This window comes from Peromyscus leucopus, chromosome 8b, assembly GCF_004664715.2.
Source record: "Peromyscus leucopus breed LL Stock chromosome 8b, UCI_PerLeu_2.1, whole genome shotgun sequence".
NCBI classification, from domain to species: domain Eukaryota; kingdom Metazoa; phylum Chordata; class Mammalia; order Rodentia; family Cricetidae; genus Peromyscus; species Peromyscus leucopus.
This window is the reverse complement of record NC_051086.1, coordinates 59,117,482-59,133,487: the sequence shown is the minus strand read 5'-3', so window position 1 is coordinate 59,133,487 and position 16,006 is coordinate 59,117,482. Positions and strand designations below refer to the sequence as shown.

At 52.2% G+C, this 16,006-nt stretch overlaps 1 protein-coding gene across 4 annotated transcripts in view; it reads left to right on the top strand.

The window, feature by feature from the left end:
• Positions 1-16,006, top strand: part of Rph3al (rabphilin 3A like (without C2 domains)) — a 143,756-nt gene that overhangs the window by 112,983 nt on the left and 14,767 nt on the right. For all 4 annotated transcript variants that reach the window (XM_028866773.2, XM_028866774.2, XM_037201490.1 and 1 more), the window contains one exon: positions 7,866-8,040. In XM_028866773.2, the coding sequence (XP_028722606.1) occupies positions 7,866-8,040 (175 nt within the window). The remainder of the gene's footprint in view (positions 1-7,865; positions 8,041-16,006) is intronic.

Below are 16,006 nucleotides of genomic sequence, written 5' to 3'. Positions count from 1 at the left end.
TTGAAGAGCTCAATGTCCCAGTGAAAAGAATGGACGAAGCTGGATGTGATGGTGCACATCTTTAATCCTAGGACTTGGGAGGCAGAGGCAGGCAGATCTCTGAGTTTGAGGCCAGCCTGGTCTACAGAGTGAGTTCCAGGACAGCCAGAGTCACAGAGTGAGACCCTATCTCAGAGAGAGACAGAGATATACATTGGGGGCAGCAGGCAGGCAGATAATAGATACACATGAACTCCAGCCCAGGAGTGGCCTACTGTCCCCGTGGTACCCCATGGCCTTGGAAACATAGCAAGATCTGTCATGGAAGACTCCCAGGGGAATGTGGCTGTCATGTGGAGACCTGGTGACAGGTACTGCCAGTGTTAGGAAGCGCATGTGCAAAGGCCAAACTGCCCCTACCCCTTTATTTGTGGACTGGGGCAGGGGTGGGCGGGGTGGGGCAGAGAGAATGGGCAAGCCAGGGAAATCAGTGAAGTCAGACAGTGAGATCCACCGGGAACATGGGAGACATGTAACCAGGTCTGACCAGCAAAGGGCTGAACAGTGGGCAGACTTGGGGCTTCAGCCTCCCTTTCTCCGTCCTTGCCAGCAGCCACTTCCCTCCCTTCCACCAGAGCCCGGGCAATTACCACCTGCCCCGACCACAGCCACCACAGCCATTTAGGAACCACTGGTGATTAGCGATTGTTATTGTGGTAATTAAAATTCCCTGGGAACAGCTTGGCTAATATCCATCAGGATCTGCAGTCAGGTTGGCCGTGAGCTGAAATGGTAATTGAAACCTCGAAACCCAGCACAAAGCGGTAGTACCGGCAATGTTAAAGGCTGCCAGACGCCCCCTACAAAGCACCATGGCAGCCGTGTGGGTCTTTTCTCATTAAATGGTATTTTCAAGGCTGGCTGCTTTGCTGGCCTTATCACAGCAAACCACACATGGGGAGCAGCAACACTCAGCCTCTCCAGAAGGAAGTGTTCTCCAGCCTGTGGGCCTAGCCCCCCAGGGTGGGGGTTAGACCCCACAGAAGGCTTGTTCTTGGCCCTGTTCTTGGAGGAGGGGCCAAGTGTTGGTGCCAGGCATTGAGTGATGGGCCTGGGTGCCCTGGGCAGAGGTCATGTGACTGGACGCTATTGTTGTGCAGGGTTGTGTAGAGTTGGAGGGACAGTGAGGGAAGAGAAGGTCAGGATGGGCATGGGCAGGCATGGGTAGGATTGCTGCTCAGAACTTGGCCCAGCCGGCATTCCTACCACTCACTTCACCAGACTTGCTCAGCCATGTGGAAGGTGATTTCCAAAATGCTGACAGTGTGTTTTGTGGACGTGTGCACAGGTACGCCTCCTGTGTTGAATGCTCTGGACCCTCTGATGGGGGAAGGAGGACTCAGGAATTGCTGATCCCCACACTAGTCCAGGATCCCAACCATCCTGAGTGACAGGGTAAGCCAGCAGACCGTCCACCCGGAGTGGCAGCAAGATTAGTATCAGACCAGAGTCTTTCAGAAATGACCGTTCCATTGGCTAGCCCCAGACCTGCCCTGGGCCCCGGGGGAGACACAAGCCTGGTGGCCTGGAGGGTTGTGCACATGGAGCACACATCCTGGGATGAAGTTGATACGGTTTGTACAGAGTTTGGGGGGTTGAACCGCCCCCCAGAATGTAGAGTCCTGGCAGTGGCGCGCTATTCAGCCTTGTGCTTCGGATCCTGTGTTCTTTACCCATCTTCATAAAGCACTGCATTGGCGAGAGGATTTTGAAGGGAGGTGGGATGGAGATGGCTTGTTGCGGTGGCTGTAGAGCTGAAGCATGGGTTCTGGAGTGCCACTGCCAGTGAGCAGCAGGAAGGGCTGGAGTGGGCACTATCAGGGAGATGCCCGGGGCTGGCTCTCCACCAGCATATTTGCTAGATGCTTCCTCTCATCCCTCTTTGGATCTGAAACAATAAGTCCATTCGGTCAACAGTCAGAGCTTGGGCAAGGGGCTGGAGAGATGGCTCAGCAGTTAAGAGCACTGGCTGCTCTTCAGAGACCCGGATTCAATTCCCAGCACCCACATGGCAGCTCACAACTGCCTAACGCCAGTTCTGGGACTTCCCACAGCCTCACACAGACATATATGTGGCAAAATGCCAATTGACATAAAATAAAATAAATTACATATAAAAAAAACTGTTAAAAAAGAAAAAAAAACAACTTGGGTGGAACTACGAGGCCACTTCCCCGGCTGGGGACATGGCATAGTGGCAGAGCACTTTCCTGGCATACTAGACCACTTCGTCGGGAAGGTGACTGGCCCTGCGGGTGAGGATGTGTTCCAAAAGAGTCCTCACAGCCATCAGTTCTGTTGTGTAACCAGTGTTTACTGAGCACCCACTCAGCGTTGATGTGTGTTGGGAGCCTGAAGGTACAGTGGTGGGCAGACAGCCATGGCTCTCCCTCCTGGATGACAGAGCCCAGTGGAGGAGACAGCTGCACATTAAGGACCAGCCCAGAGGTGCAGGTGACCCAAGTGTCTACAGATGGATGAACATTTGCTATACAGAACGCCATGGAAATGCAGGCAGTGGGACCGTCTCCAGCCTCCGATGGAATGCTGCAGCATGCATGAGCTTTGACAACCTTGCCAAGGGAAACAAGCCAGGCCCCACAGGCTAGCTTCTAGATGATTCCACTTACGAAAGGTAGCCGAAACAGACAAACTCGGGGGAGAAAGTAAAGGGTGGCTGCCAGGGGCTGAAAGACAGAGAGAGGGACAGCAGGGTGAGTCTGTCCTGTAGCACCTACATTTGGTGACCTCAAGACCCAGCCATGCCTCTCCCATGGGAAACTGCTTCTAAGCAAAGTGTCCACACTCAAGGGACCTGACCCAAGGTCCTTGCCCCGTGTGTTTCTGTGCGCGTGGTGGATGTTCTCTTTCCTGGGGCATCGCATCGCATCTAAGCATGTAGATGTGCCTTAGGTCTTTGAACATAATCTGAGGCTATAGCCAACAATGAACTCATGAGTATACTGTGAAGAGACCTAGCATGGCTCCCAGAAGTCAAACAGTAGGAACAGTTCCAATGTCCTCACAGGGTCTGGATTCATTTGGCTGAACCTGAACACAGCCGACCTGATTTGGGAAGTGAGGGACAGACACCGTAGTGTTGATGGAGACCATTATTTAACATAGAACAATAGCTGGGATACATGGTGGGGAAGAGGCCAGCCTGGGTGCACGAGACCCTGTCTAAAAAAAAATAGTATAATGCTGTGTTTGACTTTAGGCAAGTAGCTGAACTTGTGGAAGCCCAGTTTTCCCATGTGGAAAACGGGGTTAATAACAAAGCCTCCTCAAGGAACTTTTGGCACCATATGCCCTGGGAAGAGGGAAGGAGACTTCCCATTTTGTGAATTTCAGAGCAGAGTATGCGCTATTGCTTCTGTCTGTTTCCTGTTGTGATAACAAAACACCCCGAGACAGAGTAATTTATAAAGTAGAAGGTTTCTGTGGCTCGTTTCTCAGCGTTGGGAATTCCTAGAACGTGGAACCCGCGTCTGATGAGGGTCTCTGTGCTGTGTCATGTGGCGAGACTTGTTTTCACATTTTTATTTTGTGCACACGATGCATACAGAGGTCAGAGGATGACCTGTATGAATTGGTTCTCTCCTTCCACTGTAGGACAGGTCCTCAGACTTGGCCATCTCGCCAGCTCTCCCCACCTGCCCCATGTACAAAGATTTATTTATTTTAATTTTGTGTGTATGATTGCTTGCTAGTATGTATGTGCGTGCCGTGTGCATGCAGGACCCCACAGAGCCCAGAAGAGACATCACACACCCTGACAGTCGAATTCTAGGTGGTCGTGAGCCTGCATGTGGGTGCTGGGAACCGAACCTGAGTCCTCTGCCAAAGCAGCCAGTACTCTTAACTGCCGAGCTCTCTCCCCAGCCCCTGGTTTTTAGAATGGGTGTGTGTGTGTGTGTGTGTGTGTGTGTGTGTGTGTGTGTGTGTGTACGCGCATGTGTAGTGGGGGCTCAGGTGTCACGGGACATGTCGGGGTCAGAGGACAACTCTATGGAGTCAGGTCACGACAAGTCTCTTTACCCTGAGCCATCTTGCTAGATCAGCACGCTACTTTTGATTCTAGAGATGGGACCCAGAGTGCTTAGGGAAGCACTCTACCGCGGAGCAATATTCTCAGCCCTCTTTTTATTTTGAGACAAAGTCTCACTAAGTTTCCCAGGCTAGCCTTGAACTCACTCTAGCTTAGACAGGCCTTGAACTAGATCTGCCTGCCTCGGCCTCCCGTGTTACTAGGATCACAGGCCCTTGCCAGCAGACTCGGCTTCCTCCTCTTCTTATAAAGCCACTAAGACCACCATGGAGAACCCACCTCTAGGACCTCATCTAATCTGTTTCCCAAAGGCCTACCACTAAACGCCATCAACATACATGGAGATCAAGCTTTCTCCCGAGAAGAGAGAAGAATTCAAACCATAGCAGCTTCCAGTCCCAAGAAATCCAAATGTGGGAGGTTTTCTCATGGGGACTCCAGAGAGCATTCCTCCATTGTCTGTGCTGTGTGGGAGACTGAGCCCGGGTGGGACTCGGTGCTAGGCTGCTGCCTAGCACACTCAAGGCCCTGGGTTCCATTCCCCAGAACACACACACAGAACCATCCAAAGCCAGGCCCTCTGTACAGGCAGCAGTCGCTGAGGGATGCACACCAGGTTTATGCTCTGGGCTCGGAAGTCCCATGGCTCACGGTCCGGAGCCTAAGGAGACTTGTCTACCCGGGAGAACTAGCGTTCCTCCCTCAGCAAGGGCAGGTGTGGCCAGCTTATTGTTGTTCAATTTCTGCAGCAGACATGGCGTGGGGAGTGAGGTTGTGTGCTGGGTAAGGAGAGGGTGGGGGTGCAGGGTAAGGATGGTGGGGTCCAGGGGGTGCAGGTAAGGATGGGGTGTGGGGTACAAGGGGTGTGTGTGTGTGTGTGCGCGCGCGTGTGTGTGTGTGTGTGTGTGTGTGTGTGTGTGTGTGTGTGTGTAAGGTGGAGGATGCGTGGAGTGTGGGTGGCTAGAAAGCCATCCAGGCAGATTCTGATAGGGAGCACGGTGTGCTCTTTTGTCCTATTGGAGAATGCTATGCACATTGGCACTTTAAAGGCTCAGAGAAGCCCTTCAATGGCATCTTAGTTTATCCTAGTATTTCCCAGATGCACATGACCTGGGGTAGTGTGCTCGCCCTCTGCCACTCTCCCTCCCCCTCCTCCCTGCCCCCTTCTCAGCTTTTATTATGATATGCCACGGTTTCAATATGCCCCACGGACATTTAGGGAGTAAGAAGCCACTTCATAGTCAGCCTACACTGGCATTCTGATGCTAACTCTTCATTTAAATAGGGTAGTTGGCCCACAGATGACAATGCTGTTTGTGCTTGTCACATCGGGTGACCACAGTGGTTGTAACCCTGGTCTCTATGGGGCGGCTGCCCTGCACCTAGTGCAAGGTTTTGGGGTTTTAAGTCCACGCGTGGGTCTGATCCTCATGGCCACTCTGTGAGACAGTGCCGTCCCAGATCTGCCTGCTGGTGGGGAAACTGAGTGTGTCCACATCACGCAGCAGCGGGGTGATGGCCCCAGGATTGACTCTGAATGTCTGTGTGGAACCTGCCAAGCCTGGCTTTCCTCCGGAAAGGTGACCCCAGCCTTCCCTCACTCTGTCCCTCCTTACTCAGTACTCTGAGCACATTCCCTTCGTAGGAAAAGAGATTAAGCAGCTCTTGGCTGTTGCTGAAGTAGGCATTAAGGGTTTGGGGGACCTTATCTCAGTTACTGCTCTGAATTCTAATCTGAGACTCTTGGAGATTCCAGTCTTTCGTGTCTGTACAGACACTCTCCAGGGAGAGCTTCCAGACACTGTGATACGGCCTAGCCTGGCTGTTCCTGAAGTCCCCGGTACCCTTCCCAGAGCTCTAGGAGGAAGGCACCTGTGGGAGGCTGGGCACAGTGCTGGGCACTGCCAGCCTAGCAAGCATGGCTTTGCTTCACCAGTGAATGAGCACAGCTCCGAGAGGTTTAGACTCGCCCCACACTGCACAGCTCCGAGAGGTTTAGACTCGCCCCACACGGCACAGCTCCGAGAGGTTTAGACTCACCCAACATTGCACAGCTCCGAGAGGTTTAATCTCGCCCCACACGGCACAGCCAGTGCCTGTGGAAGCTGTGGTTGGTCCCACCTTGATCAAAAGCTACTTGAGTCGTTTGATTCTTCCGCCATTGACTCTTCCAATGGCAGGCAAGAAAGGGGAGCCAGAGGAGCCATCCTGGAGATGACAGGGCTCAGAGGGGTTCCCGGAGGTTTCCCTGTCATTCCTGTTCTAGACAAGGGTGGACACCTTCAACTCGTAGGGATCCATCCAGCTTTCTGGGTACCCTTCTCAACCAGCCCTGGGGTGATTGCTTCATTTCTTCCCGCTTCAGCTCTTCTCCAAGGGGAAGAGATGGGACCCAGCCAGCATCATCTACCCATCTCCTCCCAGCAGCTCTGAGAAGCCATGAAGGGGCTCATGGGGGGCCTGGGGGCTCAGAAGCACAAAACGGAGGTAGAAAAGGAGGAAGAGACACTATGTTTGTACTCTGGGGCAGCCACACCAAGCCTGAGACACTGTGGCACTCCTGGCTTCTCTGCTGAGGGACAATGACATGAGCCTGAGGGATGCTGTAGAGGAGCTAGGTTAGAATAGAGAGGGACCAGGGACATTCTCCTTGAGAAGCTGGGGCCAGAGCATGGGATCACAGGAGGCTCCACGACTGGTTGGCACTGGGTGATCTGTTTACAGCTGCTTGAGACTGGATAGGCCTGTCCTGTTCAGCGCCAGCCTCAGACCCCATAGATAGAGAAGGTGAGACAGGTGAGGCAGCTGGCCCAGCCCAGGTGAATGGAGCCTAAGCACTTCCTGCTTGTGAGCTTTTGTGTGCTAGAAGTGGGGAAGGGTTGGGCTGGGCAGGAGGCAGCTAGGCAAGCTCTTGGATTCTGGTGGGTGATGGGACAGATACAGTAGCAATGGGTGGTTTTCATAGCATTCCTGACATGCTCTAAGGTGTGGTACCCTGCTGCAATCCTAGTGTACAGAGAGAAGCAAGAGAATGTGGGGTCAGTTTTAAAATAGGTGTGGAGGTGAGCTGGGCACAGCAGTACACACAAATCTTCTGGAACTTGTGAAGTGGAAGCAAGAGGATGGGATGCTCCAGACCTGCCTCGTCTACATAGCAGGACCATGAATAGATGGATGGATGGGTGGGTGGACAGATGGATGGGCAGATGGGTGGATGGACGGATGGGTGCATGGCTGCATGGATGGATTCATGGATGGATTCATGGATGGATGGATGGATATGGATGGATAGATAGGTGGATGGATGAATATGGATGAATGGATGGATATGGATTGATGGATGGATGGATGGATGGATGGATGGATGGATGGATGGATGGGTGGATGGATACATGGATGGATGGGTGGATGGATGGATGGATGGATGGATGGATGGATGGATGGGTGGGTGGGTGGGCGGGCACATGGATGCATGGATGGGCACATGGATGCATGGATGGATGGGTGGGTGGGTGGGTAGATGAATGGGTGCATAGATGGAGAGTTCATAAGACTTACTGCAATGTGTCCATCCTGGGTCCACCCTAGTCCACTGGCTCAAGAGGCCTGAGGAGAATTCTCATCTATACTCTGTTCTGGATCTCACTTTCTCGTCCCCATCACATCACTGACGAGCAGGAAACGAGGAACAGTAGGGCTGCATGGAGAGTAGCGTGCAGGGAGGGTGGGAAGGCACCTCCACTCCCATACTCTAACACACATCTCTCCTTCACAGGTCTGGAAGAGGTCAGGGGCCTGGTTCTACAAGGGACTCCCCAAGTACATCTTGCCTCTGAAGACACCTGGCCGGGCTGATGATCCCCATTTCCGACCTCTGCCTGTGGAACCCACAGAACCCCAGCCGCAAAGTGCTGAAGCCTGCCGTGTCTACACATGGGCCCGAGGGAGAGGTACGAACCCTGTGTCCTCTGTGGGGCTCTGGGCATCTCTGACCGCAAGCACAGTGACTTCTAGCTTTACACAGACACAGCCAGAGGGTCCTTTGGGAACGCTTTCCCAGCAGGACAGTAGCTCAGGTGCAAGAATGCCATGAACAGCACTGTGGCTCTTTGCAGGAATGAGATGTCACTCCAAACGCTTTTGTCTTTTTTAGAATTTATTTTTAGTTTATGCGCATTGGTGTTTTGCCTGCATGTATATCTGTGTGAGGGTGTCAGATCTTGGATTTACAGACAGTTGTGAGCTGCCATGTGGGTGCTGGGAATTGAACCCAGGAAGAACATCCAGTGCTCTTAAACGCTGAGCCATCTCTGTGGCCCAAGCTTTTGTCTTTTTCTTGCTTTTGGTGCTGAGGATGGAACCCAGGGCCTTGTATAGAGTAGGCAAGTATCTCCGCAGGGAGCCATCCCCAGCCCTTAGGGGTATTCTGGTCGTCTTTCTCAAGCAGGCCTGCGGCACCTCTTCTCTTGCATGCTTTGTTTCTCCGGAGTGGGAGAGCCTTGGCTCTCTAGGTCCTAATATGCAGGGTGACTTGGTGTCTGAGGGGACTGTCCAGAGGTGAGTGTGTCCTGCTCCAATGGCAGATGAAGCTGTAGAGGGCTGTGCGCTGTCTTGGGGGTGCCTTTGTGTCTCTGGTTTTCAAAGTCCCTCATCTCACAGAAGCTGCAGGACGTTCTCAAAGTAGAGATTCAATAGGTCATCTTATAGCCACATAGCCTGAGGCCGAGGCTATGGGAGCAGAGCTGGGCTCCAGGGCAGGCCCTTCCCCTTGGGGTCTGGTTTCTTCTGCCCTGCGCTGGTCACACTTCATTCAGCCAGAGGGGTGAGGGGCTTGTCTCAGAAGAGGTAGGTAGCCTCGAGATCACAGGCCCGGCGGCAGCTTTGAGAGGCTTTGGGAGATGGCCGGCCGTCTTCACGTCATGTGAGCTGTTCTTTCCTTATCAAAAGGGTAACACATGTTTGTGACAGAAAAGAAAGGTCACCCAGCAGCAGGCCTCAGAGGGTGAAACCCCTGTGAGTCACCCTCACAAACAGAAGCATGTTGGGCACTCGCTGTCCCTTCTCGGGTGGTTTTCATCCTGTGTCACCTGGTGCTTCTCCTCAGAGCTGTCCTGGTGCCACAGCTTCCCCTGGCAGGACTCAGGCCCATGTCTAGCTTCCCTGACGTCACAGACAGGTGTGTGGGGTGCAGGGCTGGATGCAGGGGAAGACCCGGCGTGTGTGTATGTCCTGTCCTTGTGTGTAGGGGGACTGAGGGGACAGCCTGGTTGGGACACTGCCTCACAGGGATGCATGACTTGATGCATGAGGGCCCACAGGCCGCAAACAGGGCCGGGAGGGAGGGCTGCTGGTGATGGCATCTGCGCCCACACTGAGAGAGGCCACTAGGGTATGTGGTATTGGGGAGGACAGGGCTGAACTCGGAAGAAGAGCTAGTGGCTGAGGCAGAGGAGAGACCAGGAAAGAAGGACAGTGGAGTCACGTCAGTGCAGAAACCACAATGCAGGGTTGGCCAGAGAGCTGCAAAAGAACCCAATAGCATGTGCACTTCGACTGCTATGGCCCGTTGCCGGGCAGCTTCGGCGCTCCCTAGTCAGTCTCTGGTTTCTGGCTGAGGGCAGTCCCCTGACTGCCCCGGGTCTGGCCATGTCCTCACAGGGCCTAGCCCTAGCTACTCTACCTGGGTGAGAGTAGACCAGCTGGTGTGTGGGAACCATCCTTACCTAAGGACACTCTCCAGCTATGGACGGAGGAACCTTCCAATCCCTCCATTTCTTCATAGTAGCTCATGTAACCTCGAGGCGAGGTCCATGGCAGCCTCTGGGCAGGGCTCTGTCACTCCTGCCTCAGGAATCCTGGGAGCTGGCAGAGGCGGCTGTTCTGGCCTCTGGGTAGCTGCTGCACTCCAGGGAGCCGTCGGCCCTCAGCAGGCAGCTGTGAGAGTGTAGTGTGGGGCTGTCCTCATCTGTCCAGTCCTGTAATGACCACATCCCCATGGTGCTTTCCAGCTCTGAAAGTGCCTTTCCCACCTTCCCCCTAGCTCACCACCAGGTGCCCAAGGGCTTGGCCTCTGGCTGGGCTCACAGCTCTGGCTCTGGCCTAGCACACATAGCTCTCACAGCACCACATGTGGGCTGACTGAGCTCAGGAGGGGTCAGAGCAGCCATCACTGTGGGTGCCATTGCTACCGCTCTGAAAAGTCCTGTGGCGGGGCCATATCTGTCCTCAGCAGGCCAGTACCGTAGCACGTAGCACAGGAGCAGCGTAGAAGAGATGCTCCATAGACATGCGAGCAAGTGAGCCACATGCCTGCTTCGGAGCCTGCAAAGGAGGCTGTAGAGGGAGCTTTCACTACAGCACAGGTGCCTCTGGTCCGTGAGCTGCTGGGTGGACCCAAGAGATGCTTGAAGGCTGGTAAAGCCACCTGCTGTCACAGGGAAGCTCTCTTCCCAGCCCCAGGTCTTCAGGGACTGCACGGTCTTCCTCCTGCCACAGTCCCTCCCACAGGCACGGAGCTGAGGCTAACACCAGCTCACCAGCTCTCTTCAGCCTCTGTCTGTGACCCTCTTCCTCCCCACCCCCATCCCAAGTCCTGGGCTCCAGCACCTATGCCTCCCATCCCCCCCCCCCCCCCCCCCCCCCCGCTCCCATCCTAGCCAGCCCTCCCTTGTTTCCTGTCTTACGCCCTGTTGGAAATGGAGGTAAGCTACAGAGATAGGTCACAAATGGTTTTGGTTTTAATTTTGTGTGCATGGTGTATGTATGTATGTATATGTATGTATGTATGTATGTATTTGTGTGTGCAGGCGCACACCTGCCACAATGCACATGTGGAGGCTAGAGGGCTGCTTTGTGGGGTGTGTCCTCCCCTTCCACCTTTACGTGGGTGCCAGAGGTTGAACTCACGTCACCAGGCTTGTGCAGCAAGTGCACGGAGACATCTCCCTGGCCCCAAGCGATGAACTTTCCAGTATACACAGGGATCTAGGAGTTAATGATGTTTGCGAGATAGGTGCCCTTCCATCCTCTTCCACAGTTTTCTTGATTAATTTTTAATAATATAAGAATTCGAGTTAAATAATTCAGCAAGGAATGAAAACCAGTAACCTCTTCTGTTTGTCCTTAAACCATAGCCCTTGACCACACACCCACTGAATTTAGGCATTTAAATTTGCTTTGCAACAAAAATAAACAGGCTCTGTCTTGCCTGTGACGCTGTTGCTTTTCGCAGTTGCATTTATTTGTTTGTTTGTTTGTTTTGAGACTGTCTCACTATGTAGCCCTGGCTGGCCTGGAACTCTTTGTGAAGACCAGGCTAGCCTTGAAATCATAGAGATTTGATTGCCTCTGTCTCAAATGACAGGATCAAAGGCATGTGCCATCACACCATGCCTGCCACTAGAATGCCATGGGCTCCTTCCGGGCCGCTGGATCTAGGTTTTACCCCCCTTTTGTGGCTGAATCAAATCCCATGAACATTGGGTTATGTTTTCATTGTTCTCTACTGGTGGGCCTTAATGTTGTTTCTAGATTTTACCTTGAAATATCTTTAGGCCTGGAAGCTGCAAACTGAAGCTCGGGCTATGTAATATCCGAGTCATCTACCCTGCGGCAGTGAGGCTGTACATCTTTGCTGCCTGGGATACTGATGGAGGTTCTAACCGTGGCCAGTACACAGGGAAGAAAACCATTTCATCGTTTTTATGTCCACATCCGAGTAGGTCTTCCTATGTCTATTACTTATTGATTTTAACTCAGATGTCCTGTTTTTCAAATTGTTGCTTGAAGCCTGGCACTGTAGCGCACGCTTTCATTACATCACAGATGCCTCTGGGCCAGGAGCTGCTAGAGGGACCCAGCACTTGGGAGGCAGAGGCTTCTGATTCAAGACTGGTCTCGGTTTCAGATGAAGTTCTAGTGAGTTCAGGACTAGCCTGGGCTACAGAGTAAGCCCCAGTCTCAAAACAAAAAGAAAATCTTATTAACTGATAAAGCCCTGAAGAATCCCCATCATTTGATCATATTTGATCATAGTTTGACTTTGTTTCATTGTGTTTTGCATTTTTTTTCGGGTGCTTGGGATAAACCCCAGCCCTTGAGTGAACTAGGCAAGTGCTCCGCCACCTTCCCAGGCTCCAGCCTTTATTAGTGTTTTGTTTTAGATTTATTTCATGTGCATGAGTGTTCTGCCTGTGTGTGTATCTGTGTGCCACAAGTGTGCCTGGTGCCCGCAGAGCTAAGAGCAGGATGTCAGATCCCAAGTAACTGGAGTCACAGACAGTTGTGAGCCACCCTGTGGGTGCTGGGAATTGAACCCGGGGCCTCTTGCAAGAGCAGCCAGCGCTCTTAACCACTGAACCATCTCTCCTGCCCCTTATTAGTTATTAATTAGTCAGTAGAGCAAGAAATAAGCAGCTTTCTCCCAATAGTGGAAACGAACAAAAGGAACTAAATCCATCTTCTCTGCAGTGGGTGTGTATACCAAGAACTCAGCCCACTCCAACTAATGCCCCAGGGTCAATAAAGAAATTTAGAAATTGACAAGACTTAAGGTAAATCAATTTAGCCTGGCGGTGGTGGCACACCCCTTTAATCCTAGCACTTGGGAGGGAGAGGCAGGTATATCTCTGAGTTCGAGGTCAGCCTGGTCTACAGAGCAAGTTCCACGACAGCCAGGGCTGCACAGAGAAACCCTGTCTTGGAAAAAAAAAAAAAGATAAATCAATTTTAAAAATCAATAGCTTTTAATCTGTACTAAGTAATTAAAAGTGGAAGTGAGAAGACCTATTTGTAATTGCAACAAAAAATTATTTGATGCCTGGAAGGAGACTTGAAATGGAAATTATAGGGACCAGCATGTGGAAGACTAAAGTATTATTGTATTAGTATGCTTAGGGTGCTGTAACAAAATACTGCAGACTGGGTGGGTGGCTTAAGCTACAGAAATTGATTTTCTCCCAGGTCTGGTCAGTAGAGCAAGATCAGGTGCTGACAGAACTTGTCTGGTGGCCCTTGTGGTACAGTGGGTGGCCACCTTGTTCAGTGTGTGCATGTGAGGACAGTGGGGTTAGAACTCGGGTCTCTGCTCAGGAGAATACCCACCCTGTTGAATCAGGCCCCCACCCCAGGGCTTCATTTAACTCTTCCAAACATCTGGAGTTTAGAGCTTCAACATGAATTAAGGTTGGCGACACAAACATTCAACCCACAAAAAGGATAAAAAAATAAACCCTGAGCAGAAAATCATGTAAAAACCTCAGTCCTGCGAGGTGTTTAATCCCAGTGTTTGGGAGGCAGAGGAAGCCTCTGTAAGTTCTAGGCCAGCCTGGTCTACATAGCAAGTTCCAGGCCAGCCAGCAAGACGCTGTCTCAAAAGGAGAAAAAAAAAATCTTAATTCTTCCATTTTTATAGCTATATAAGGTCTGTCTGGTTCCCTGTGTGTATGTAGAGACAGAATATGAATGTGTATGTGTGCTATAACATGGATGTACCTGAAAAACTTTGTGCTGAAGTTAAGGAAGCCAGAGTCAAAGGCTACACACTGTATGATCCCTTTCATAGGGAACAGTTAGGCCAGGCAAACCCATAGAAAGACGCATGAGCCCGGGGGGGGGGGGGGGGCGGGGGGAGATAGGGAAAGGGGAGAGACTGCCAGTGAGGACAGAGGATGAAAATATTCTGAAATTGAGTAGTGATGGCAGTTGCCCAGTGTTATGATGGTATGAAAAACCACTGCATTGTACTCCCCCTGAAGAGTGAATTTTATAGGATATGAATTATGTCTCAATTTAAAAGCTTGTGAGGAACTTAGAGTAGCTATTATAGGATATACACATAGATGAATGGACAGGAATTGAAGTAGAGAAGGCCCAAGAATGCATGGAAAGCTGAACATGGGGATTTTTCAACTCAGTGGGAAAAGGCATATTGATTTAATAACCAGAGCCGGCGTGATTCAATTTCCGTGTGCGTCCAGGAACACATTATAGACCTAAATGCTAAGAAGAAAACAATGGGCCAGGGGGGTGGCCTGTGCCTTTACTCCCTGCTACTCAGGAAGCTGAGGCAGGAGAATCATTTGAGCATAGAGTTTAAGACCAGCCTAGGCACCACAGTGAGACCCTGTCTCAAAATCAGTCAATCACCGGGAGTATTAGAGATGGAGTAGATGTAGCCCTGCCCTCTGGGTTACTAAGGAGATCAGTAAGAGCTGTGGGACAGGTGGGCTGACCTCCTGGGCCTTGGGTACCGATTTGAGACAAGGATGCCAGTTAGTGACTCCCAGGGAGGCTCATCTATGATGAGACATTGGCTCCTACCCCAGGAGGCTGCAAGGAATGGCATGGCCTAGGGCGGCCCCGGGCCAGTAAAGCCAGCCTTTGTGTCTACTGCCTGGTTTCAAGTTGTAGAACCGGGGCTGGGGCTCATTGTCCCTTTAGCAGGGCTACCCCTTCCCCCCACCCACAAGGTACACATACTCTCCACCTCTCCTTCCCCTTAGAGATGGCAGACATCAGAAAGACCAGAGCTTCACACAGCTGCATCTGCCTCAAGCTCCCTGAAGCTCAGAGGCTAGTCTGTTCGCTCTCTAGGAAGCCTGGGTCACAGCCTGTCCCCAGAGTCCTCTGCTCCCGCCTCCCGCCTGCTCGGGTCCACTCGAATCAGGCATTTCCTTCTGGATGATACACTGGCTGCCTTCAAGATCTGCCCTAGAAAGGACTTCAGGGTCCAGGATTTGTTCCATTTGGGTAATTTCAGGAAAAATTGGGGTTTTGATACCACTTTCCCAGCTACTAGGTTTTAAGCAAATGTTTTTAAGATCCTGAACTGAAGCAGTCTGAAGGAGTCTGCGGTCCTGTGGAAGCAAGCATCCGGGTTCCACTTGGGGTGAGCGGTCTGACTCCGCTGATCTGCAGAGGTTTACCAGGGTGGCCCTTACCCGAGTAATCCTCCCCCCCCCCCCCCCCCCCCCCAGAGCTGACCTAGCCTCCCCACATGGGGCCAGCAGCTCCTAGAGAAGCCGAATCACTGGGGTTGCACTGGCCTTGACCAGGGCACCCTGTGATTCATGGTCATTATCTCATTTGAAGCTCAAGGCAGCTGCAGACGGTGAAATTGACTCTTCGTGATGGATGAGGAGGGAGGCTGCACAAGGTCACGTAGGCTGTCTGCTGCACGGAGGGCCAAGGACCCAGGCTCTTCCCCCTGAGTGCAGCACATGGAGAAGCTCTCCTCTCCATCACCACGTGGCTGGCTTTGCCCTGTCTGATGGTTCAGAGGATTTTTCAAGGGAGGGAGTGACTGCTGGGCTACTGAAGGGGGGTCTTGTGACAGCCGAGGGGCAGCCCGAGCTACCCTGCCTGTCTGTGCTCTTGGCCACTCCCTCTGCCTGCTGGGTAGCTTGCACCGGGCAAAGTCCGAGGTGAGTTTCTGTACCAGCTTGGAGGGAAGCAACCGGTCCCTCATTTCTTCCCAGAGCACCCTTTTAGCATCCAGCCACCATCAGACATAATGGATGGCACAGCCAGTGTCTTCCAATTAATTACCATCCAACCACAGAACTGAGTATTTTGTCTGACAGGGTAGTGAGCTGCGTGTCAGCGAGGGCATTCGAGAGGAGGTTGGGCATTACAGTGAGGGATCTTCTGCGTCAGACACTGGTAGAAGCTAACTGTGGGCTATTAGTGTGTTTCCTGTTTATGCCCTCACGTTAGCTCCAGTCTTAGGACGGGGAGGGTAACTGTGGTCTGAGGCTGGGAAAGCCACACAGCCCCTGCAGCTTTGAACCTGCAACCTGTCTCGTTAGCACAGAGCAGCAGCCGACTGAGCTAATAAGCAGGTTCCAGAGCCACTGATTTCCCATCGAGTGCATATGCTGCTTCCTGACTAACGCGGCAGGCTATTTATACCAGGCG